General features: G+C 40.3%; 1 protein-coding gene across 1 annotated transcript; it reads left to right on the forward strand.

The window, feature by feature from the left end:
- Window positions 1-4,370: 4,370 nt before the first annotated feature.
- On the forward strand, window positions 4,371-23,808 carry mgmt (O-6-methylguanine-DNA methyltransferase). Its single transcript, XM_029669344.2, is given in 6 exon segments — window positions 4,371-4,448; window positions 6,070-6,209; window positions 13,795-13,961; window positions 19,090-19,176; window positions 19,179-19,228; window positions 21,550-23,808. Coding segments are annotated over 6 exon segments (582 nt in total). The 5' UTR covers window positions 4,371-4,439; the 3' UTR covers window positions 21,679-23,808.
- The last annotated feature ends 1,122 nt before the right edge of the window (window positions 23,809-24,930 follow it).

Here is a 24,930-nt window from a genome sequence, read left to right on the forward strand (position 1 = left end):
TAAATGAGGCTCGGGTCACCCATTACCTCAGGGCATCAGGCTAAGGCTGACTGAGCAGAAAATGGCCCCTGATATCCATAGATGAGATCTATTATACATTAAACATGCTTGTAAATATTCACTAGTCAAACCATTTGAATGGAAAATATTGTTTTGTTCAGAGGTCGGTGGGAATGTTGTCTCTAGAGGAAGTCCCATTAGAATAGGACCAACGATGACAATAGGAGACACCTATAGGGGACTGGAGAGAACATTAAGAGTTGTTTTACATGTTTGACTGCAGGACAGCAATGATACCAGAGAGATACATGATGGGTACTTATCACACTGGACTAATCTGGTTTAGACACCACATCCATTGGAAAATGATAGTTATAAATCGAAGTGAATTGGAACTGCATTTGCTGCAACATATTATACTGTCACATGTGGTTAACAAAAGAAATGATGCATTGGGATCCTCAGAGTAGCCAATCCTACAAAAATGTATAACATTTGTTGGATTAGTGGTTTGTCTCTGTGACAGGCCTGCATGGCTTAAAATGATTGTATCATGTTGAAGTCCAACTATGGTGTTACTGATTGTTTTTGTTTCTAGCCTCATATACAATTTTAAGAGCCAGGAACAATGTGCTCTGACAGATATATTCTTTATAAGAGAGTCGTGGTCTCTCTAATTTGACACAGTTGTCAGATATAAAGCTCCTTAGAGAGTGTGGCCCTGCTCTGGGTAAGAATGGGGATTAAATTAACACCCCCACATCTTGTGACCCCAATAGTGCAGAATAAAACATACACCATGACTGAATCAAAGACTACTTCATGCTTCAGACCTCATTTTATGGACTTGGTCTTCTAAAAAGATGGGGTTTTGTTTTGTTTTCTACGTGTTGTAATAGATTTTTTTATTTAACTAGGCAAGTCAGTTAAGAACAAATTCTTATTGAATGATACTAAATTGAATGATACAAAACAATATTGTATAATGACTTATACTGACTTATTTGGCATCGTTGAATACTTGTTTCTGATTGAAGGGCATTCTAGAACGTGCATTATTTCCCTATCTGATATATTTGGACATGTCATCTTCAGACACCTTTGAAGCTTTACTGCAAAAAACACCATGAAACAGTTGATATAACCTTTCATTATGTACCCCTCATAATGTTGTAAAATCAACACACATCTTTCATATAGGTACTGTAATTTAGTGGTAAAGGACACCCACTGCCACAAACTTGACATAATGTAGCAGTACTATTTAAAGGGACATTTCTCAAATCTTCATAATCTCCAGCCCAAACGCAACATCAATATATGTGAACATTGTGTTTCTATGTTTTATAGCAAAAAAGATAGGAAGATAAGTGTTTCCATTGATATCATCGATGTGCATCGTGGGATTTTAACTAATTATGAGTAGGTATTGCCTAATAATGGTCTACTAAGTGGTTGATGATGTCATTGGAAACACATCTTCCTCTATATTTTTTACTACAAAACATAGAAACGCACCATTTTCACATATGTTGATGTTGACGGTGGTGCTGGAGATGATGAATATGAAGTTGAACATTTTGGAAAAGATCCTTTTAATTTCATATCAAATGGACTGACACAGAAAATCTTATCAATTCGACAGTAAAATAGATCATATCACATTCTAATGAAAGCATAACATTCTCTTAAAATGTCTGTCCCCCTGTGCAGCCAGTCAGTCTTCTGCAGATGACGTGATGAATAGGGAACACTGATGGAATATGCATCAAAGTCGAGCTCATGATTTATGTAATAGCAGTCACTTGGACAATGATTAGCTGCTCTGTCAAGCGTGTAATACGAGAGGTACAACCCCTGGTTTATCAGTCATTTATCTGAAGAGTGTCCTGATATTATCACTGGATCCTAATGTCATCATTATGCCGCGCGGCATGTGCGGGCCAGTGTATCACAGTGCCGGCGACAGAGCCTGTCAGGAGTTCAAGCCTCTTCATTTGCAAAGTGCTCAGACATTGTTAACACTGTCAACAGTAAAATAGGACAATCCACAACATTCCAGAAAAAGAGGGATAGCAGAACAGAGGCACTGAATGAGTGTACACCAGTGGGTATGAAGAATTGTGTGTGTGGGGGGGGTTGGGTGTAATGCAGTTGTCAAGCTTATTTGGTAGAAGGATGTAAACAATACATGAGAAATAAGCATACAACTAACAAAAAAATATATGTCTCTCATGCAGTACTTCAACTATAATGGGTTTAATACAAATTCACACGTACTGTACATTACGAACAATACAGAGCCCAGGAACTCCAATGTGAGGCCCGGGAAGCATTTCTTCCTGATGAAAATTCACTCACATACCTGTGAAAGAATGATGGTGTTCATATCTCCCAGGACTTTCCTCTACTCCTCAAGCATGCTGGGTATTATAAACGGCAGCTCCTCCCACGTCAATATCAGGAGAAGTCTGCGAACAAAGGAAAAGGGCGAGACAGAGACAGACAGTATAGGACAGAGCCATGACAATCATACGTACAGGAGTGGATGGAAGAAATTGCTCATAAACAATCTCTGTGTTCATGAAGAAGGTCCTGTTATTCTCATAAACATCTGGTACCATAGGCTACACTAAGAGGAAGCTGTACTTTAAGTCCATCAACACCTCACACAAACAAATATAGTGAGGGAAACTGAACAGGAAAAGGAGCTCTTTGAGTTTCAAACAAAAGAGATCAGCCTTGCTGCCAACACAGACAGGGCACCACACCTTTATACTGATGCTGCTCACAATCAAAGGAACAGCCGTCACCAGTGGAACTGTGTTTTTAAAGGATATCTTAAAAAGATTAAATTGTGCGCCACTGATGGAAAACAATTGGGACTGGAAGCTTTACTGTACAGGCCATTCTCTCACTCACTCACACACATACACACACACACACGCACGCACGCACATGCACACACACACACACACACACACACACACACACACACACACACACACACACACACACACACACACACACATTATTCATTTGACCTCAGAGTTTTTCCTGTTCTGTTAAATATTTCCACTCATTTGATTTGAATGAATACCACTGCGGTGATGCTTAAACCACTACATAATGTATGTGACTTGGATGTTTCAATGCAGCATTGAGCAAGTACAATGGGTGAGGGCAAAAGCAGGAGTAAATATAACAGATAAAAAAACAAAACTTCTTAAAGCTCATTTTAGTTATTACAACATCTTTGTTTGCTAAAATTGGAAAACTCCAATGTAAACGGTTGTAAGAGCAAGGTAGGCCTATATTTTTGTTGGCACATAATCATTAAACCAGAAGTCATGGCATCATGGCCCAGCATTTCCAGCAGAGGGGGCTGCTTACTGCAATCATATGGTGATTAATTGAGCTTGATTCTCACCATGCTGTGAACATAAGCTGTCCTACATGAAGTTATGTGAATAAAGGTCGCAATGCCTCTAATAATCCCTAACTCACTTACTTATAGCCTACATCAGAATCACATGCAGAATTAAGAAAAGTGTAATTTATATTATCACTCATGCAAGCTCATATCAAACCAGGTTATGTTCATTTTTATTAGGTCTAATTGTGCATGTTCCTCTAATTAGCTAACGAGAGACAAAAAGCAGGTTTAGAGCAGCAAAATGCAAATGACTTAGAAATTGCACAAAAAAGTAAATGGCAAGGCTGAGAATCATCTTTCATTGAAATGTCAGAGATAAATGGCTCAAATGTCACATCAATTAAAACGGGGGACAGTTAGTAGTTCATTAGAGAGAGCCATATTGCACCGTCGGGTAGCGCTGCCAACCCTTGCTATCTGGGGCAGACTGGCAGAGGGTCCAGATGGCACGGAAATCCTCAAAGATTTGAAAATGTTCTCTGCAGGGGTGGCGTTTTCTCCCCGCTCCCACCCTTACCACTGAGTGGGGTGTGGGCCTTGCCTGGCTTGCCACCCACAGAAGCTCAATTGGAAACTTGCATGGAAATATAGTACAGAGAAAGTGTAGAGAGTAGGCTACCTAGCTGCTGCAAGCTCATGAAGATACATGAGTTATGAGTGGATCAAAGAAGCACCAGGAAAGTTGTGGGTGTCACAAATATTTTCAATTAAGTATTCTAGTGGGTGAGATTTGTTTAACTATATATTTTTCCTACCTGCTTTTAAAAGTTTGATTAGGCATACAGCCTTCATAAGGATGACAAATTGTATATTAACTGAATACTATAGTGCATGTGTGATTTTAGTAGTATAGCTGCATTATTTGCTGTAAGGCATAGGGGGAAGCATGTTTGTCCAAATACGGAGTAAAGATAAAGTAGATGCAGCCGTTTGCCTCTTTTGATTGGCTGCCTCCTACACGTTGTGGGAGAAACCAGGAAGAGAAACAACTACATATTGTTACATGGAGCAGGCAAGTATTTGGAAGCATTTGGGCATTATATAAAGTTGTAGGCTACGTTCTTGTTTGTTATTTTCCTGACAATATATTAGGCTACTGTCAATATTACTACACTTACACATGCCTTACATGTTTGCAAATGTTTTTGTTGTTAGAAGATATCAACGTGTGCTGCGCGCCTAATTTCCTCGCTAATATCTGCATCGTCCTTGTGACTCCCCTATGTAGTTGAAGTTGAGATTTGAAATGGTTAGGGTCATGTTCAGGGTAGGGACAGTATGCGCGCGAATTCCAGAGTAGTTAGCGCATTATTTTGTCTCGCGAGGCCATCCAAATCTCGTCTCGCTGACCACTGACACAGTGTTCGACTAGTTGTATGGATTTGTCTGTTCATTATGTGTACAAATACACTAAATAAACATAGTATACTGTAAGCTATACTTAAATGCATACACAGTTATTTGCACCAAATTTATAAAATGTCTATTAGGCCTAATCACATCAAACAGCTGAACTCTATATTCCTCCTTATCATTTTTTATTTTTGGTTACGATACCCTTAGTTTGTTTAGGATTCAAATATTGTACGTGTGTCATATGTGTAAAGTACCCCAGTGTCAAAGCTGTTTCATTGCTTGGTTTGCTATTGTGGGCGCTGCTCTGCAACATTGCAGCTTGATTGTCTTAGTTCATAGCCCCCCCCTCTCCCCTCCCCCAACCTGGGAGTTGCTGGAATAGTTAGGGAGGAGTTTACGTGCTCTCCTTTTTCCTGGAAGCTATTATGTGGTTACTGTAGATAGAGAGGAAGGGAATTGAGCTATAGGTCCAGTTAAACCAGATCTAAATCACTTAAATTATTATGACAGCAACAAATGATTGTATCATGGTTATGTTTCTGTCTGTACCTCCTGTGTACTTTAACAAGTGCATGATGATAATGGGGAAATGGAAACCCATTGTTATTTCTAGACTTTATAACTGATGTGCAGGCCTGTATAGAAAATAGAGATTTCTTGGAATCAATGTGACCTTTATGTATTATAACCCCCATACCTCAAAAAGTCGCAATATAACATAGTCAATCATCTCTCCTTCCCTCAAAGTAAAAATAAAAAATAAAGTGCTGTCTGGTTATTGCCAAAATCCATCTCAGTCGTCAGAAAAGCTGCACGTTTTCACTGTTGTTAAGGGCTGGAAACCGGAATCCCCTTGGAGTTGCACCCTAAGGAACAAATTTAATGCTAGGAAAACATCCCGGCCATCAACCAAAAATGATGGATTGAAAATAATGTTGAGCTATCTAGGGAATCCCTCACCAGACAAGGGAACATACTGCATTGTTTTTCTCATTTATATGATATATAGAAAAGAAATGCGGGGAAAAAACGAGCGATTTATTGGTTAGATGGGCAGATAGGTTTTTTTTCTCCATAAAACAAAGAAATACAGGATTTTAATGCAAGGATCATGTCACATCATGACATTGTTTCAAGGGTAGGTGTGCAAATCATTAACATTTGACTCTTACGTGGCTTGCTTGCTTTACAACAATTCCTTCGATATAGAATGTGTAAAAACATTCTGAAATTTAGCCACCTACATGAATACAACATTGCATATGTTTCCCTACCAGGGCAATGACATGAAGAGTCCGAGTCAGTGCAGACAGAGGACCATCTCGTTGCAAAGTCCCCTGGGAAAGATCCAAGTCAGCGGATGTGAAAATGGTGTGCACACCATCCAGATCTTAATGGATGTTCCACCTGCAGAAAGGTACTGTACTGTACAGCCACCGACATTCTAAACAAAGGTGTGCAATTTACAGGCAGACAGCATCCACCCGTGTGATCGAGTGCTCACAATTCCTCATTGGAAGCAGGGGCATTTTTGTTGATCCCCTAAGAAATATCCCAAAGAAAGTTGGGAAAAATATAGGAGACACTAGAAATATGAGGGGCACTAGAATACAGTTGCACTTGAAATTTGATTTCTGATGGCACATTATTCCTGCAGTATATTTGAGATCTTCTGAAATCTAACAGTTTATTTACCAACAGGGGTGACTATTAGAGTGGAAGGCTAGGGCCAGTTAAGGGCATAGGGAACATGGCCTTTTCTGTACTGTATACCGGTATGTATTTTGCTTCCTAGTTAGAACTGATAATTATCAGTTCTAGAAAACCCCTTTTACACTCCTCAAACAGGTACAGTGGGATGTCAGAGCAATCATTGCTCAATAATATTGACTATTTGCAATCTTGAATGATTGGAACTGATTAAAATCTGCATAAATAAGTATGTAGTCTTTAATTTTCAACAAATTCCAATTTTCAGGTCCATGCCCTACATTTCAAATTGGTTTTGATTAGATGGAAATTAAATATCCCTGTATCACAGATTCAAATTTGATCAACTTGATTGGTTTGGGAAATTAAAGCTTTTTCACATTCACCAAAAAGGAAGTCACCCTTTTAGTAATGTATGGAAAACTGTAATTTATGGAAACATATTAATGCCCTTGTATATTTTAAATCAATATGTCTGCTACCTAGCTGTCTCCCATCCCCTAAAATTCATCAAGCAGTAAAAACATTATACTTGTTAATCAGCAGAAGTGTAGAAATGAATAATATGGAATGTGATTATCGAATATGTCCTGTAACCATGCACAAGCACCTTTTCTGCCCCTCGTTCTGGATGTGGTTTAATTTGTGTGTTCAGGTTCAGTGAGAATATGCAAATGAATTTAATGATTTGCATCAGTAGATGCTGCGTTTAATATAATTTGCTATGTCGGTCATCAGAGTAGTTTCTATTAGGCTGCAATGTATCTTCCCAAATGTAAGAACAAGTAAGGATTTCATTTGGATAATGTTTGAATGCTATCACGATCAGTTAGATACTGGCATTGGTCAATTATTTGAGTATGTCAGCAACAACTTAATTGTAAAGTAGCCTATACAATTAGCATCAAAATGGCAAAACAAAGCAAAAAGAATCCAATTGCCTAAGCCAGTCTTCCTCAAGATTTATAATTCTCCAGAAAGTGTGTAATTTTTTGGTTTTGGTCCAGGAGTGTTTTGCACTAGAAGAGTTGGCAACCAAAGATGTGTGTTTGGTTGAAGCCTAGGGTTAGCATTGTTCAGTGCAAAACAACAGCAGTGGTAACAAAGCATTTGCCATGTTGAAAAAATGTGATTGATAAATGACATTATAGTCACACAAATGCACTTGAAGCATTGCTTACACACCATGACCGTCAGCTTTTCTAATAGAAACGTCTCAAGCCCCTTTTGCTTCCTAACTGATATGGCTAGGCAACATTTGCTGAAATAAACCTCCACCAGTCTAACGACAGCCCTGAAGGCAGCGTCAGATGAACAAATTCATTATATCTCAACAACCCCTGTTGGGGACTAAGCCACCCAACACACTGTTAACCAGCATTCCCTTTTTAACATGGCCATAACATTGTTCACTGAAAAATGATACACATTTTGTTTACAGGAGATTACTATTATCTGAAATATGATGCTTCTCACCCCAAAACAGAGACATGTTATACAGAGGAAAAACACAGACTACTTTTTTTGTTAGGGTGAAAAATGGAAAAGGGCTGGACTTTTGGCCCCAAGACATTTTGTGGGCATATTATTTTACAATGCTTTGATCAATTTTTCTGTCAACCTTACTGAGATGTGGGAGAGCTGGAAAAAGCAATTTAGCTTGTGAGGTCCTCAATAGAAATGTAGTGCAGATGCCTGTGTGTGACATGTTGCATTAGTTCTTGAGTAGTCTTTATTGCCTGATAATGTTGCAAGGCGATACTGATATCAATCATTCTTTAACAGCTACCAGTATGCTGCAATTTTGTAACAAAAATAATGCATACAATAATTGATTTAATTCAAAGGTAAAGTATTAAAGTGATATATATTCCTGCTTTAACAACAAAAAAACATACAGTAGGACAAACAGAAAATGTGGTGCTCTAACAGAAACTGTTAGAAATACTGTCGGTCGGCCCGCGTATGGTTCCATAGATATTCTCATTAATACTACACGGATAAACAATGAACACTCTGTCTCATTTGCATATAGATATAAACAATATATTCGTGCATCCGAATTCCCATCACACATGGATCATGTGATGCGCCGGAAATCCTAAGTGGCTCAAACCAAAATTGTCATTATACTTCCCTATGCCATAAATCCAGCTTTTTTTCCTCTCTCACAAAGCTGTATAAATCTGTGTCTGATTTTTCAACAGTGCACATTGTTTTTAGTTAATTGTTTTCATCTGTTTGTTTTGCCTCTGATAGCAGGGAAATCTACCATATGCTCTTCCAAAAGACAAATGATTAGCAAATGAAATTCTGGACAGCTGTCTGACTGAAAGCATTTGGTTGATAGCATTCTGCTACCATAATTAGCTTAAGCTTTGGGTTAATTAACTTTCTACCTGGATATGCATAATAATAGCAGCACCCTGCACAAAACCAAGGAGCGTGTGGTATATCAGCAGGAAAGGCTGTCTTCATTTTATATTTCAACAGCATATTTCAATTTCAAGAGCCGATTTAACTCGGGAATATCATCAAAAATTGTAGATTTTCTTTTCCGAGCCAGATAATTCTGAAACAATAGGGGTGTATTATGTGGCAGAAATGCCATTTCTGAATGTAATTAAAATGGATGAAAGCAATCACTGATTTTTAAATGCTTTTGTTCAGCATCAGGCCTGCTTGTAAAAGAAACACCCATTGAGAGGAGAAAGAGACAAGAAACCCTTACAGTACACGAGTAATTAGTATTTTGTACGAATGTGCTCACCATACTTGTTATAGTAAAGCATAAGAGAGAAAGACTGTGTTACACACAAGAGGAATGGATATTGTCAGTGTTTTAGTCTATTTAGCCCCAGCTAGTATAACCTTACACTCTCCATTGTCATAGACCACATGAGGCCGAGAGTTTGATTTGTAACTGTTCTCCCTCAAAATGTTCACTGTCAAACTGTCTAAGCATGCCTGCTATATTCTGTCTAATACCCCAGCTGTCACAGCAGTTTTAACACACTACTAATACTACTAACACTAGTTCCCAGACTCTGTCCTCGGGACCTCAAGGAGTGCATGTTTTGGTTTTTGCCCTAACACTACACAGCTGATTTTAAATGATCAACTAATCATCAAGCTTTTGAATCAGCTGTGTAGTGTTAGGGCAAAAAACAAAACTTCCACCCCTTGGGGTCCCGAGGACCGAGTTTGGGAAACGCTGGTTAAACTATGTCATCATTTTGCATTTAGATTTTATAATGGCCTTAGGTACTGTAGATGTATTTTGTTTTTCTGGCCTAGTGCTCAGCTGCAGGTTCATTAAGGTGCAGTTCCCCGTGGCCCTTGGACCCATCTGTGCTCTGTGCCTATAGCTCTGTCTCCTGGGACTCTTTCCCCAATCAGGCTGCCTGTGTCATTTCCTGTGGAAACCAACACCTGTGTTGACACACTACCTGTAAACAACCCAACACAGCCATTCATTTGTGAATGTAGATTCACCCAGAGCTGAATCCTAACTTGAGATCTGTGTGAAAATGGGAGCACAGATCTCAAGTTATGCCGGTTTGGATTCATGTTGGATTTATTTCAACCAGGGAAGCTGTATTTTTTTTAAGCCGTTCTAGATCAGAATGTTCTATCATTATCTGAAAACTTTTGATGGTAGCATGATGCCATGTGGCTTGTTTTTGAGACTGAACGTATTCTACATTTGTGCTATTCAACACTGTACAGTGTATGGTGTACTGAGGCAGGAAGATGGTTGTGTTCTGACATCTTGAAGAGAAGTATGAGTCAATTATGGCCAAGTGTTGTTCTTGCTTATCTTCCTGCGGCACCAAACAAGGATTTAGTCAAGGATTTAGGGGTGAGGGGGGCGGTGGTGGGGATCATGGTAAGCGGTTCACAACAAAACACTCAAAACTCCTGGGAACGGGCACTGATTTAAAAATAAATTACAGAAGACGAAGCGCTAACACTCAAGGGCCCTCAGCAGGGCTGGCATACACAGGTGAAGATTACCCTCCTCACTAATCAGAGGAACAAGGCAGTCATTTGCTCCGAACACAGACAGCAATTAGGACTTGGTGACACTGGATTCCCATAATGCCTTTGTGCTTGACATGGTCAAATTTCGACAGAGGCTATCCATGCAGGGTCACTGTCCCTCTCTCTCAGCCCAGGATAGACAGTTGTGGCTCCAGAGGTCCTCATTCCAGGGGATCCTTAATACATTTACTCCCTCACTGCCTTGTTACTGTACCAGTCTGGTAATTAGAATCTCCTTGGAAGACACTGGAGACTAGAGGCTGAAAACACTATTTAAAACTGCTCACTAGTCCCATGTAGATACATATTGCTGAGTGGGTTGTATATGGATGATAGAGTAAGAAATAAGCCACTGGTAATGTGTGTCTACTTAGAGTCCATGGTTACTAAGCCGTGTGCTACAGCCAGCTTGAAGTACCTCACTGTCTCTGTGGCTATTGTAGCTAGATACTGTAGTGGGCTACCAGCGGAATTTCAACTGCTTGAGTGAGCTTCATTGAGCAAGTGGCATACAATTGTAACACACCCTTTGCCTTGAAGCCTTCCTTTTTTTAGATAGTCATTTCAGGCTGTTTTCATGCTCTCTCGAGTTCTAACATCTCAGCGTTAAGTATCTGCTACTGTATAAGGCTAAGGAAAATATGGACCGGTCTTGCCCTTTTCTGTTTCATCCTCTGACCCGCCATGTTAGCCATGATTGGTGAAGGAGAACTCTGGTAAGTGGTGCCAAACGTGGCTGCCAATCGAGACAGAATAAGCAAGATCACACTTCACAGGATGGAGGTTTGAAAGCTGAAGGTTTTTCCTCCTTCTAAAATACTCTGACAACAATGTCGACAATTAGATGAAAGCAGTTCCTTTTAATGACAGTAGATACTCCCACCAAAGTATGTCCCTGATACACACTGTGCAGTAGATAGCATAAGTCATACTGTAGAAGACCTATACGTTTTGACAAAACATGGCAACAATATTTTTGTTGATGCGGTATCGCTCCCTGATTAATTTTTTTCTGTTCATCTTAGGGTAAATGAAATAGCCATCCTAATAACTATATACATGCTCAATTCATTATTTGCATTAGCTCAAATAAAATAGGTAGAGTGCTAAACGACTCTCGCACTGCACAGCAATGATTTATGGTAATTGCAAATCGATTGTGACAGGAGCACAATATTAGAAATTCTTTCAACTCACAATCCACTATCAAGGGAAATATGTTGTCCTCTGACGCAAACCCTGTGGAAACGAATAACCGGTGGAAAAAACAGGTCACAGGATGTTAAAAATATTCCGTTCTAAACTATGGAAAAGTAACATTAAAATTGTGCGATTTTAAAAGGGCCTTCAGGAATTGAACACTTCATTTGTGGGTTGGTTGGTATACAAAAGCTGTATGCGATTTGGCTTTCTTTTTGTTTATCTCAAGACACAAGTATTTCTCCTGGGAGAGTGTTATTGTAATTGGAAGAACATTGAAGACATTGATTGGATATCTCTGATCTCACATTTCAAGGTCATGGTTTCTAATCTTCCTCCCATAAAGTAAAAAAAAATGTATTTGCTTTTTCTGTTGAAAGAGATGCTCTCGTACTTAATCTGAGTTTACAAATTGCATATGACGATAAAGAGTACAAACGCCCAGCCTCTCCCAATATGTCTTCAGCTAAACTAACTTTGTAACAATTACACAATAACATGTATGTTTGCTGACTGTATTATATTGGCTTGTACTAAATGTAAAATTCAATGTAGGATCACTCATACACCCTCATTGTGAGGGTCTATAGCAGAGGCCTGTGGGATAACAGCCATAGTGACAGGTCTAAAGTGTGAGTGGAGGTTAAAGGTCCTATGCCTTAAGCAAAGGTGCTCTAGCCTCTGTCCAGTAGATTGTAAGGCCTGCGGGTCCAACAGGAACATTTCCACAAACAATATCCCTGAGCTGTCAGTGTGCAGTGGCTGGAACATCCTCACTGAGAGAAAGAGAGGGATGGGGATGGGGGGGGGGTCTGGAGAGGGAATAGAGAAATTCAGAGAAGGGAGAAATGAGGAGAGAAGGGGGGAGCAGCGATTGGGGAGGGGGAGAAGGGGGTGAGGGAGAGACAATGAAAAGTAGGGGCTGGCTAGGCGCTCACCCATGCCGAAAGAGATTGCTATGAGCCAGAGCCATTGTTTGACTGGGTCTCGGCTTGGACCAGGGCTAGGTGTCTGAGTTGTCAGCACTTGACTATAAACTCAACTGTGGTTTGGTGTATTTTGATATGAGTATTTACACCTTTTACAGTGTTCACACCTACTGTAAAATAGCACCCCTGAGAGTTTCATTACAACCACAAACACCTAGGCGTTTGCTGCTTTCTGAAAACTGAACTGCACCATAACACACTAGCTAGTAAACCTCAGCCAAGGATGTTGAATTCATGTTTTTTTTTTTTTTCTTTGCACAAACTGTTTCCTGCAGCAGTGTTAAAAAGTACACCATGTTGACTTACGTATTGTGGGTTCGAAAAAATGTGCTCTTTGTGTTTAACAAACTAAATGTGTATTATTAATACTATACAGGATAAACCAATCTTCCAAAAAGGCACTTAAATGGTGTCATTATTTATTTACACGTCCATACACCAGTTAATGGAATTGGCGGTGTTGAGCTGCAACACAGCTTGGGGTCTACTTTACTGAAATGCACATGTTCAGAAATGGCTATCCCAGTAGGGTCTTTACATGTCCAATATGGGTCAGTCCACTTGCGGACCTAGAGGCTGGTCAGCATCACAGAGCAACCTCATCTTCGTTAAGTGATGCTAGCTCAACCATAGGCAAAGTGCTTTCCCAGGTGCAAGTCCAAGATGTGTTTGTTGCTTGTAGGCAACCCTTTATATTGATATGCTGCCTTTGTTTACTGGGACTAAACTAAACTAGTTTTAGAGCCTTGCTGCCATAAGAATGATTGTAAATCCTGTTATTTTTGACAACTGACATGCAATAACACTTTTGCATGAAATACTTAGCTTTTGATGTCATGCCAAACTATTCAGCTGTTTCATTCACATCTACAACCTCTGTCCGTTTGCATACAATGAAACACTTTTGTCATTACTCTATCATTCATGCCCTTTCATTCAGGACTTTTATTACACACATGCCATGCTATGATACTGTCTAACCGAGAATGGTCTCTTAGTAATCTACCTCTTTTGTGTGTGTGTGTGTGGGGGGGGGGGTGCTTCTCATATCTCTCACAGGAGTGGCGACACCTCCCTAAGCTGTGTGGTCACTGTTAGCAATGGCCAAGAGGAAATGGGCCCAGAGTTGCAGTACTGCGTGGAATGGCTTCGGGCCTACTTCAGCGAGCCGTGGACCGTGGGGAGGCTCCCACTCCCAGTCTTTCATCACCCCACCCTGCATGGAGGTCTGTCGCCATGGATAAATACTTTTTCAGAGCCATGACTGGAATCAGGCTTTCACTCTTAATTGTCAGTTACCTCACTTACACTCTCTGGCTCACTGTGTTATAATGAAGTATTTTATGGCAGAGAGAGAGAACAGAACCCGGAGCTGTAACTTGGTTCAGTAATCTGTGGCAGCCCTTACCATGCGTGTTAGTCTTGGCCGCTGTTCCCATGATTCTTGGCACATTCTTGAAAACTGATCAAATTCCACTCTTGACATGTTCAGACAGGAAGCTTTTTTTTAATGAGAACATGTGAATGTTAGTAAAGTTTCAATGAGGGCATTGTTGGCTTGACCAGTCACCCACAGCAGGGGACAAGAGAGCCTTCACAATGGACAGTTAGTGTGCTTTCAAGAAATAGCTGTGATTTTATAGTTTATAGGCAGCAGTACATAGGTAGGCAATTATTAGAGCATTTTCTGCAAGAATAAATGAGTATCATAATGCCATAAGACACCATAAATCATTTCCAAGAAAATTACAAATCAGTCAGTTAGAATTTTAAGTCTGAATGCTTATTGTATTGAAGCTGATCATTTTCCGAAGCGGTTAAATTTAGGAGGAAATAAAGCGCACCTACACCCAAAAAATATGACAGCACTCAAATCCACTCCATTGCATGTACTCAACAACCGTGCTACTCTTCCCCTGCTATTAGGTTTTAGTTGCAGTCTAATTTCATGCAGATCCACACAGTGCTTGAGTGATGGCATTTTCAATGAGTAGGTACTCCATTGAGACTCTGTATACTGCAACGAGTCCCACGCTCCCGCAAAGGCAATGCAGAAATACATCAGGAGCAATTACGATATCAACTTCCAGCGTGATTCCCTCCACCACCAAGTGCTTGTGTACCCGCCCCGGGCTCTTTCAAATCGCATCTCATCTGAAGTCTTTGGGGTTTTAATTAAATTTCTGGATAGATGGAATTCTTCATTAGTACCTGATCTGAATAAATGATTGTGCTCTGTTAACCCCCCCACCCCCCCCCACACACACACACACACACACATCTCTGTTGTTCTGAGGTTGGGTAAATAGATGGTAGCCTAGGAGTGAATTGCTCTCAGTGGTCCAATAGCTGTAACGGTTGTCAGTGAAGACATGTTAAATGCAGGCAGCATGAGTATTTGTCTATTGAGGGAAGAAAATGCACTTTCTATATTTTTGATGATCATCAGATTTTTACATTTTCTTCTGGTTATGAGCAGGGTACGGATGTGTTTACAGTTTGAATGAATTGCTAGTTATACTAACCTGTTGTTAAGTGCCCTCAGGAGATTCATGAAATGCATAGAGTAATTAGAACGACTCATGTCCAACATAAAGGCTTTGTTTTTTTGGGGTGAGAAAAGCTGAATGTCACATTACTTACAGCTTCTCACAGGAATCATTGCCTCTACTTTTTCAATGTTGTCAAGTTCATTTGCTCTGTTCATATAAAATGGAACCACTTTTAATATTAAGCTTCTTTGCGTAAAGTAGCAACCCGGTTGAGGTGACATGAAACAAGATGTGAAACTTGTTTTCCTTCACTCGCTGTCATGCACCACATCACACACAAACTTTGGTTGGTCGAGAAGAGATGGAGAAAGTGAGTGTGTGTCTCCTCAAACACAGACACCACAGGTTCTCAGAATGATGCATATTCTTTCATTAATTATACATCCATATGTAAAAGACGAGAGGATCTTAGTCTGGGTAAGCGGCACGGGGAACGTGTGGGGAGGGGGGAAGGGCGCTCTTCAAAGCCCATATGACTGGGTTCCTGCAGGAGTCTGAACCTCCCTCTGTGCACAGCGCAGTGCGAGATGAGACTCTCCAGGACCCGCCCCTGTGATGTGGAGAGGAATTAGGGAAATGAACGTTTTCAGAATATCGAATAATCAGAGAATCATGAACACCCCGTCAGCCTTCAAAAGTATGGATCCCCTAAGACTCAGGAGACACTTTGACTAGGAGCCAAATTCTCTCCTCCCTGCCATTAGACACAAAGGATAATGAGGGAGCCGCATTTCCACTATTATACTTTATGCTCACAACTACAGAGGGTTGGGTAGCAACTGGAAAATGATCTCTCCAAATCTCATTGTTAGTTAGCTAGGCTCATGTAGTGTCTGCAAATGTTCCACACAGTCACCTACACAACATTATGAACGCCTAATAAACTACTGGATTTATTATTTTATGTACAGTATTACATTTAAAAATAACAATTACATCAATAGATTTAAAATCATATAATCCATTCCTACCCATCGATTTTAGTCCCAGCCAATCTGGCCTCTCCAATGTCCCTGTCACCTGCGCCTATGGTAGGTAATGACCTGTGACATCATTATGGGATGTCTGTAAAGGTGTAAGTGGTGCCCCTCAACTTTTATTTAAACAATTGACATCGGTGTGACCCTATCTAAACAGGGTCTTGACCCCAGACACACCATATTAAGCCCTTTATGAAGTATGGGGCTAAGGGACCGCTCTCAAATCATTGCTGGTCACCTGAGGTGACCCTCGTGAAACTCTCTCCAACACTGTTGAGGCCGGAGTTGTTTAACCTCTAGATGTGTAGGTTTATGTCTGTGGAACCAGTATAAACCTTTTTCTTGTTTGACCAAGAAACTGGGTGTGTACTCACTTAAGACATATAGTGCAAGTTAACATAGACTCGGTCATGATGTAGAGTCTGTCAATTTGACATTGACTAGTTGTTTGTCGATAATGTGTACATAAACACTGATTTGTATCTGTAGTCAGGAAGTGGTGCTGTTTAGCCACCAGAGTCACAGCGGTATCAATATGTAACACACACGCCATGCACGCGAATCCATAATTTACAAGCAAGAATAATTTATTTAAAAATTGAGGATAAAGCTTCCTCTCTCCTCTTTACATGAAGTCTGCCTTCGTAAGAACCCATCAGCTCGTTGACAGCGTGATTATTACCTGAAAAATTATTAAACAGTACCTACGGGCCTCGTTGAAGACAAAGAACTCACATGGGTACGCATCAATCAAATATATCCCCTTCAGGTGTTACACTTATTCCCCCCAGTTTAGGCAAATTGCCTTGTTGGCGTGGCTTTGTGTAGCGGAGAGTGACTATAAGGTGAGAGCCTAGGGAGTGAAGGATGTTCGCTCTGTAGAAGAGATACTGGGGGGGTTACATGTTTTCACACAATGCCAATTTAGAGTGATTTCACCTACTGTAGATCACTTGTCATGTGCTCTCTTAGACCAGAATGAGATGGCATGGTAGATGGCTAATTGACTGTGTAGGATGCATGAATTAAAGGACCAACAAGCTTAAGCTGTTCACTATTTCATTTTACAAAGGTACGGTTCAATTGTACACAGATAGTCAATGTTCAGAGTAAAAATAGATCCGTTTTGAATATATTGCATTTCTACTGTAAGTAATCAGAGTAGTCTGGTAGTACAGCTGAAGATAATGCTCCCGCTCAAGTGTTAATGAAATCAAAGCTGTTAATGTGGCTTCTTAAACCGCAAATCATTTCTGAATTCCACTATTTAAGAGAGCCTGATATAATGAATCTACTCTCAATAGAAAGCAATTAAAAGGACACATTAGTCTTATTAACCTCGAAGTCATCCCACTGCCACAAATGGTGTGCAACATTCAAATTATTTTTATTCAAAAAATTAGAACAGATTTGGTGTCTATTTGGCCTCTCTTAATCCTTTTAAATGAAAGAGCGACCTTATAATTGTAGCTGTGACCTTATCTAATATAACCTAGATTGTCCTTCTTCAGAAATAATTTCCTTCATGTAAAACTCTTTCTCTTTTGTAGCTGTTATTGGCAGAAAGGTTTGGAAAGCTCTTTCTTAGTTGTCTATTAAAGATGCACTATTCAGAAATCGCTCTGCCATTTCTTGGTTGCTAAAATCTATTAGTTTGCCTAATTCAGTTTATTTTACAAAACAAGCAAGAATTAGTGTAGAGAATCATTGTACCATCTAAAGCTCTGTGAAGCATTTTTAACCATACCCAAAAATAAAGTAATTTTAGCTGTTTGAAGCTGGTGTACAAAACTGAAAGTAAAAGACGCAAAAACAAAACTTAAGCACAGGAAGCATAGAAATTGAGCACATGGAACAGATCTACCGCTTACACTTGTTTTCAATGAGTGACAGATCTATAAATCACATTTCTGTTTGAATTTGATCAGGTCACCCAAAAAGTTACATAAAATCACATTTTATTTGTCACGTGTGGAATACAACATGCGTAGACCTTACAGTGAAATGCTTACTACAAGCCCTTAACCAACAATGCAGTTTTAAGAAAAAGAAGTGTTATGAAAGTATTTACAAAAATGAACTGAAGTAAAAAATAAAGAAATAAAGTAGAAACATAACAAATAATTAAAGAGTAACAATAAAATAACAGTAGTGAGGCTATATACAGGGGATATCAGAACAGAGTCAGCGTGCGTGGCCACAGGTTAGTCGAGGGAATTAAGGTAATATGTACATGTAGGTAGAGGTAATGTGACTATGCATAGATAATAAACAGAGAGTACCAGCAGCGTAGAAGGGAGGGGCAATGCAAATAGTCTGGGTAGCCATTTGATTAGCTGTTCAGGAGTCTCATGTCTTGTGGATAGAAGCTGTTAGGAAGTCTTTTGGACATAGACTTGGCGCTCCGGTACCGCTTGCCGTGCGGTAGCAGAGAGAACAGTCTATGACTAGGGTGGCTGGAGTCTTTTTGACATATTTTAGGGCCTTCCTCAGACACCGCCTGGTATAGATGTCCAGGATGGCAGGAAGCTTGGCCCCAGTGATGGACTGGGCCGTACGTACTACCATATTACAGTTTTAACTCATTTACTGCCTGGTGATGTCACCAAAACAGGCTGAAATTTCAGGCGGTCTTTTCAAATAGAGGGAGTGAGTCGGAGGTATAAAGGTAGAGACTGACACATAATTAGTCACAGTGCAGTAAAAAGTGATTTTCCTGTATTTTATATACATAATATTTCACACTATGATGTTGGAATAATATAGTGAAATTGTGAAAATTATGTTAATGCCCTTTTAGCTCTTTCTCTTTTATCTTGCAGATTCCTTCACCAGCCGGGTTCTGCAGACTCTTGTGCGGGACGTGAAGGTGGGAGAGACGGTGTCGTATAAGCGGCTGGCTGAGATGGCAGGAACCCCAGGGCCGTGAGAGCTGTGGGAGGGGCCATGAGGAGGAACCCGGTCAGTAGGGCTCTCTTTGATTGACACGTACACTCCTCTGAGATTAGCCATAAGTAGTCAGGACACCACAGTTGGCTTTAGTTTTACCAAAGGTATACCTCTTTTAGTAGTGGGTATCAAGTACATGGGTACGAAGTACAAGTACATACCTGTTACAGCTTCAGTAAGGCACAGACAGCTTTAGCATCCAGCCGTGATCGGGAGTCCCATGGGGCGGCTCACAATTGGCCCAGTGTTGTTTGGCCGGTGTAGGCCGTCATTGTAAATAGGAATTTGTTATTTTTGTCCTTAACTGACTTGCCTAGTTAAATAAAGGTTGCATTTTTTTTTTATGATGATTTATTCAAAATAAGAATTTAACTCAATCATTAATTTTATTATGAGTATCTGCATTATTGTAAAGGCTATGTTCAAATGTATGGCTCTTGTAGGAAACCAGTCATATCCTCTATCTTTTTTACTGGTGATTTTATTCAGTCTGTACAAAATGAAAAGCTAGAGGGAAAACGCTGAACCTGCTTTTGATCAGAACCTTTGATCAAAGCCCGTTTAGCTCTGCCCATGTAGTGCTGTGGGCTAGTCGACTAAACTAAACTCCACGATTTGCGATGGAGTTGGGCAGAGACTAGTGTAGGCCGACTGGATCTCCGACTTCACATAAGATTACTTTTTTAAATCAAAAACTACTGATTTCAGCACCCAAAAAATAGCCGCAATATCACAGAACAATGTCATTCATTTTATGTGACATCGGAGCTCAGTCGGCCCACACTAGTCGCCAGTCAACTCCATCGTAAATCGTGGAGTTGAGTTTAATCGGCTAGCTGTGGGCATGTGTTGGAGGCACTGCACAGCAGTAGTAGTAGTAGTAGTTTTGTGAAGACACACACATTGTGTTTTTACAAAGTAATCAATGTATGTTTTAAAGTGTAAATGTATGGGAAAATAAGTACAATATTATGTGTTATGTTACTCTGTAATATGCACTAAAAGTACCCTTACTCACGATTACATTCTAGAGTACTACCTTCCAGTTAAACAATAAAGAGTCTAGCCTTTTGGCTCATGATCTAGAATCAGATCCTCTCAATGTCAATTACTTGTCAGTACTGCTGATACACTTGGGCTTCAGCTGTGAAAAGCTCTGGAAAGTATTGATTTTTGCCTCTCTGTGGCACTTCTTTACCAGGATTTGAGTATTGATAAGCTTTAGTGTTCTTTCCCCGAGTGAAGAGGCCGATCCAAAGGCCTTGAGAGTACCCTACCTAGACTGCTCTTCAAACCCGGGGAACCCAGTATCGATCCACATAGCGTTGAAGCTTCCCTCTGTCAGTAAGGTTAATCTGGGGTCTGAAGGTTTTATTGCTGTTGACATGAGAGTGGTTTTAATGATCGATTTAAAACACACAGGATTTCCTACAGTAAGAGAAGGGCTGAAGGTACAGCCATCAAACTGTGACAACCAACCCGGAACTAGTGAAATCTAGTTAAATTACAGGGCTATGCCAGCTAATATGTAATTACTAATAACATGTTTTTCATATTTGATCATGACAGCAAAATCCAGGTAATATGCAGGCAATATACAGGCGGCAAAAGAGCAACTCGATGTAAGCTGGGCTAACGTTTGAAAATGCAAACAACTGTTATGAAGTGCCCGCCCTATTGCCACTATTCTTGTTGGGATTCCACAATGAATGAACTTGTGTACTCTCACTTGTTTTATCCTTCACCAGTCATTTAGTTTACAGAGAACTCCAGACCCCCTGGCAGTCGTCTGCAACAAGAGTAAACGCACCATCGACTTCCTCTTTTTAATGATCACAGGGTTATCAGATCTTTAATGTTGACACCCTCTCCATTGAATATTCATCCTGCTGGTGTTTTTGCCCATTAATTTTTGATTGCTGCTTTGCTTTATACTATTAAAGAGTCAAAAATCATTTATAACCAAAGACTGAGAGTTCACGTTCAATGTGGATCCGTTCAGGATCAAACAAAGACACTTTTGACGTGGCTTTTTTACGTGATCAAATGAAGGGAAAATGTTGTAGATTCATGTTTTCATATATAGCAAATCAGGGATGCCTCAGTGGTTCTGTGTTATCAAAGCATCAACAATTATGCTACATTCACAGTGTCTGTCTGTGTCAACATGAGAATGGAGTCCCTGAATTGTCACGTCACTTGACTAAACGTTGTTATGACATGGGCGTATTATCTTCATAACTAGTGGTGTGAAACATAAGGAGAGGCTTGTTCAACCAATCGTACCCCCAATATTGCCAAAATATGCTATTTTATTCATCTCTTCACCTCAGGTGCCTCTTCTCATCCCCTGCCACCGCGTCATCTCCAGCAGTGGTCAGAGTGGGATGTACATGGGCGGCAAAGGTAACCATCTCAAACAATGGCTGCTCACCCACGAGAAGGTCAAAGAGGAAGACTGAAGCACAATGACGTGATATAGTAAGACCAGCGTGGGATTATATTTTACAAAGCAGGGTTGACGTGTTATCCAGACAACTTCTAGAACCATTCTGAAACCACTGTACTTCCTGAAGCAGTTAAGAGCTTTCTTTGTGTTATATGAGTGAACACCAACTATTATTTTTGACTGTTTATCACAGTAAGCAAGCTAACTCCTTCATCCTGCTTTGTGAAATACAACAGTAAGCAAGATGCGATGTCAACAATGAACCACAGCTGAGGAAACCTGTACATAGTTGCGTGACATGTGCACATGGGGCGGCTTCACAGTTGAAATGTGTGTCAGCTGTGCCTTATTTTGAAAATGCTGTCTATAACCCAAGGGAGAGCTTTCATGTTTTGATTTTATTTCTGCTTCTGTTCTGCTTTGTCCGACTGTCCAGTCTGTGTTCTAATTGAATTCATGTGAAAGAATAAAGTGGAGGTTTAAGGGAGTGGCGGTTTTAGGGGGGTTAGTGTAGAGGCCTCAGTCTGCGCCCCCTAGTTGACCCTCAGTTTTAGAACGGCAGTAACAACGGCTTTCTGCATTCCGGCAGCACAGTGAAATAGATTCTAACTATACTGCAGTGGGACAAGACAGGACAATCACACCCATAAAGAACAACTATGTGTATGCCAATACTACTGGTCTTATGTTCTACTAATCATACTGTATAGTTAATGTTGGTCTGAAATTAGAAGGCACTAAAATAACTTTAACATTGAACATTAGGAATTACAAACATATGTTCCCATGGGTGCCAGTTTGGGTTGCCAGTTATTGTTGGAATGGTTTCTCTAAATAATTATTTCCCCAAAAATATGTCACTTGAATCGTTTTCCTCCCTATGCTAAATCACTCTTTGTACCTTTCATTGGTTATTGTATTTCCTGCCAAGTCAATGCTTTGTTCAACATCCAGGAAAAAGGCTTGAAATTGTTTTGTGAGTCATTAGTTTTTCTTCATTTAAGATTCACCTACAACGACAGTGTTGAAATGTATTTTTATTTTTCATAAATACATTTAAAGTTTCAAACGCTTCATCTTGCATAACCAGTCACTTAATTATTTTAAATGTTGTAGTTATACCGGAACAAACTGGAGATATAGTTTGCAATAGATGTTATTGTGTTCAGTTAGCCATCTCAAATATGGCTGAAATTTGAAGCACCATTCAGAGAATAATATTAGAGCTTCTTTCTTGTAAAAATGATGATTTCCATTAGAGGGCAGTGTAGAACGGGAAACAGGCATACAAATTCAGCTTTCAATTCTTCAGTTGAACAATGGGATCAATTTCTAATTTGATGCCATTGAGATAAATTATATATTTTTCCTGACAGCGAGGTATATGAAAGCAGCCTTGTAAAGAGTGCATGGACATTTTTCTGTGAGGATTAGATTGACAGTCATTTTAATCTATGCATTATATCATTTCTGCTATTCTATTTTTGCAAACCAGTATCTCACTGACTTTTACTGATTAATCAATGTCTACTGAACTGTAGTACATTTTGAAGCATCTTTGAATGCATCTCTGCTGTACTGTTGGACTCACTTACAGCACTGTGCCATCAGAGCACAATTCCAGCCTCGATGTTGAAGCAAGCAGAAGGCTGTAGACCGTCAGATGAAGAATGCATTTCAGTGTGTGGTTTCACACAGGACTAATGATGCCTGTGGTGGCTACAGGCTACAGTCAGCCCGTAACCAAGGCTGCTGTGACAGAGCCACCAGGGGATCATATTTAAAAGGAGCACACTCTGAAGTGCACTGTAAGCGTCCTCTTTGCTTGTGGCTAAGTCAAGTCTATGTAATAGGCTACACCACACAACAGAGGGAGTAAAAGGTAAACCATACGTTCTATGTATTTAGTCAGAGAGACAGGCTGACAGATTAGCAGATGTGTGAGTAGTTTGGCCGATACAGTTCAGGGATCAGAGAAAAATGCGTTATGCACTTTGATAACTTATTAGTATCATGCATGTGCAAGTCCTCTGTTTCAGTATCATCCTGGCCATGTGATTCAATGGAATTATAATGGAATTATGGACACCATTAAAAGCGGTTGAGACTACTATTTTATTATCCGCTCTGTTAATCTCTGAAACCTCAAATTTTGTCCTAATATTTGCTTCTGTGTGCGTGCGTGTGTGTCTGTGTCTGTGTGTGTGTGCAGGCATGTGTGTGGGGGTAAAGTGGATGATATTGAGTCTGACTTCATAAATCACCCAGACACTGATAAACTCCCCATACACCCACACACCGCTAATGGGCAACCCTTAAGGAGTGTGGGTGTCTCGTGCAGCGTTTGATTCAACATTTATTAACGCCCTCACACGTGCACACACACACACACTCAAAAGAGCTTCTGGAGGCCCGAGGAAAGGGTCGGTGGCATTCACATCGTTATTACAAGGATGTGACCAAGTCAGGCTGAATTAATCATTGCTGATACTGTTAAGATGTATTTTGGCTTCTGTAACAATATTTCACACCATTCCATTTCATAAGTTATATGCTGTCTCTAATGTAACTCCCTACTTCCCATCTCATATCCTGCCATCCCTCCTCATAACACAGTAATTGTCTGCCCCCACATCAAATACAGACACTCTGTGCTCCAACCTCACACAGTCGACCATAGTTACTCCCTATACTAATCCATCACATACCAGTGTAGTCACAACTCACATCGGCAATTTCTATAAAAGTCCTTCTCTGCTTACCTATCATGCAATATGTACATCAGTCCAGCAGCCTCATTTTACACGGTAGGCTTACACATACCGTTTGGTTGTGTATTCTAGTACCTCAACATGTTAGTAGAACTAGAACACAGCACCCAGCAAGAGGCAGTATAATGCCTTTGAGATTCCAGAGTATTACACATGCAGATAAGCATTGACCAACAGACCGATATTATACTGGGCTCCACTGCCCTATCATGTTCCCTCCCCCTCTGTCATGATGCCTCTCCGAGGCCCTGACACCAAGGCACCATGCAGCCAGACCAGCTTCCACAGCTGCTGCTCCAGCAGTCTAATACACTGCGGATGTAGCTAGGCAGGGGCAAGGCCATGCAGATGTGGTCTGAGTTTGGCAGTGGACACATTGTATCATCTGCAATGTCACACCCTTACGGAAAAACCACATGATTTCACATGTGAAAATGTCCATGTTTTGCTTCACATGTGAAATCATGTGATGATATTTCATGAGATTTCACAGG

The sequence above is a fragment of the Oncorhynchus nerka genome, linkage group LG10 (assembly GCF_034236695.1).
Source record: "Oncorhynchus nerka isolate Pitt River linkage group LG10, Oner_Uvic_2.0, whole genome shotgun sequence".
Lineage (NCBI taxonomy): Eukaryota > Metazoa > Chordata > Actinopteri > Salmoniformes > Salmonidae > Oncorhynchus > Oncorhynchus nerka.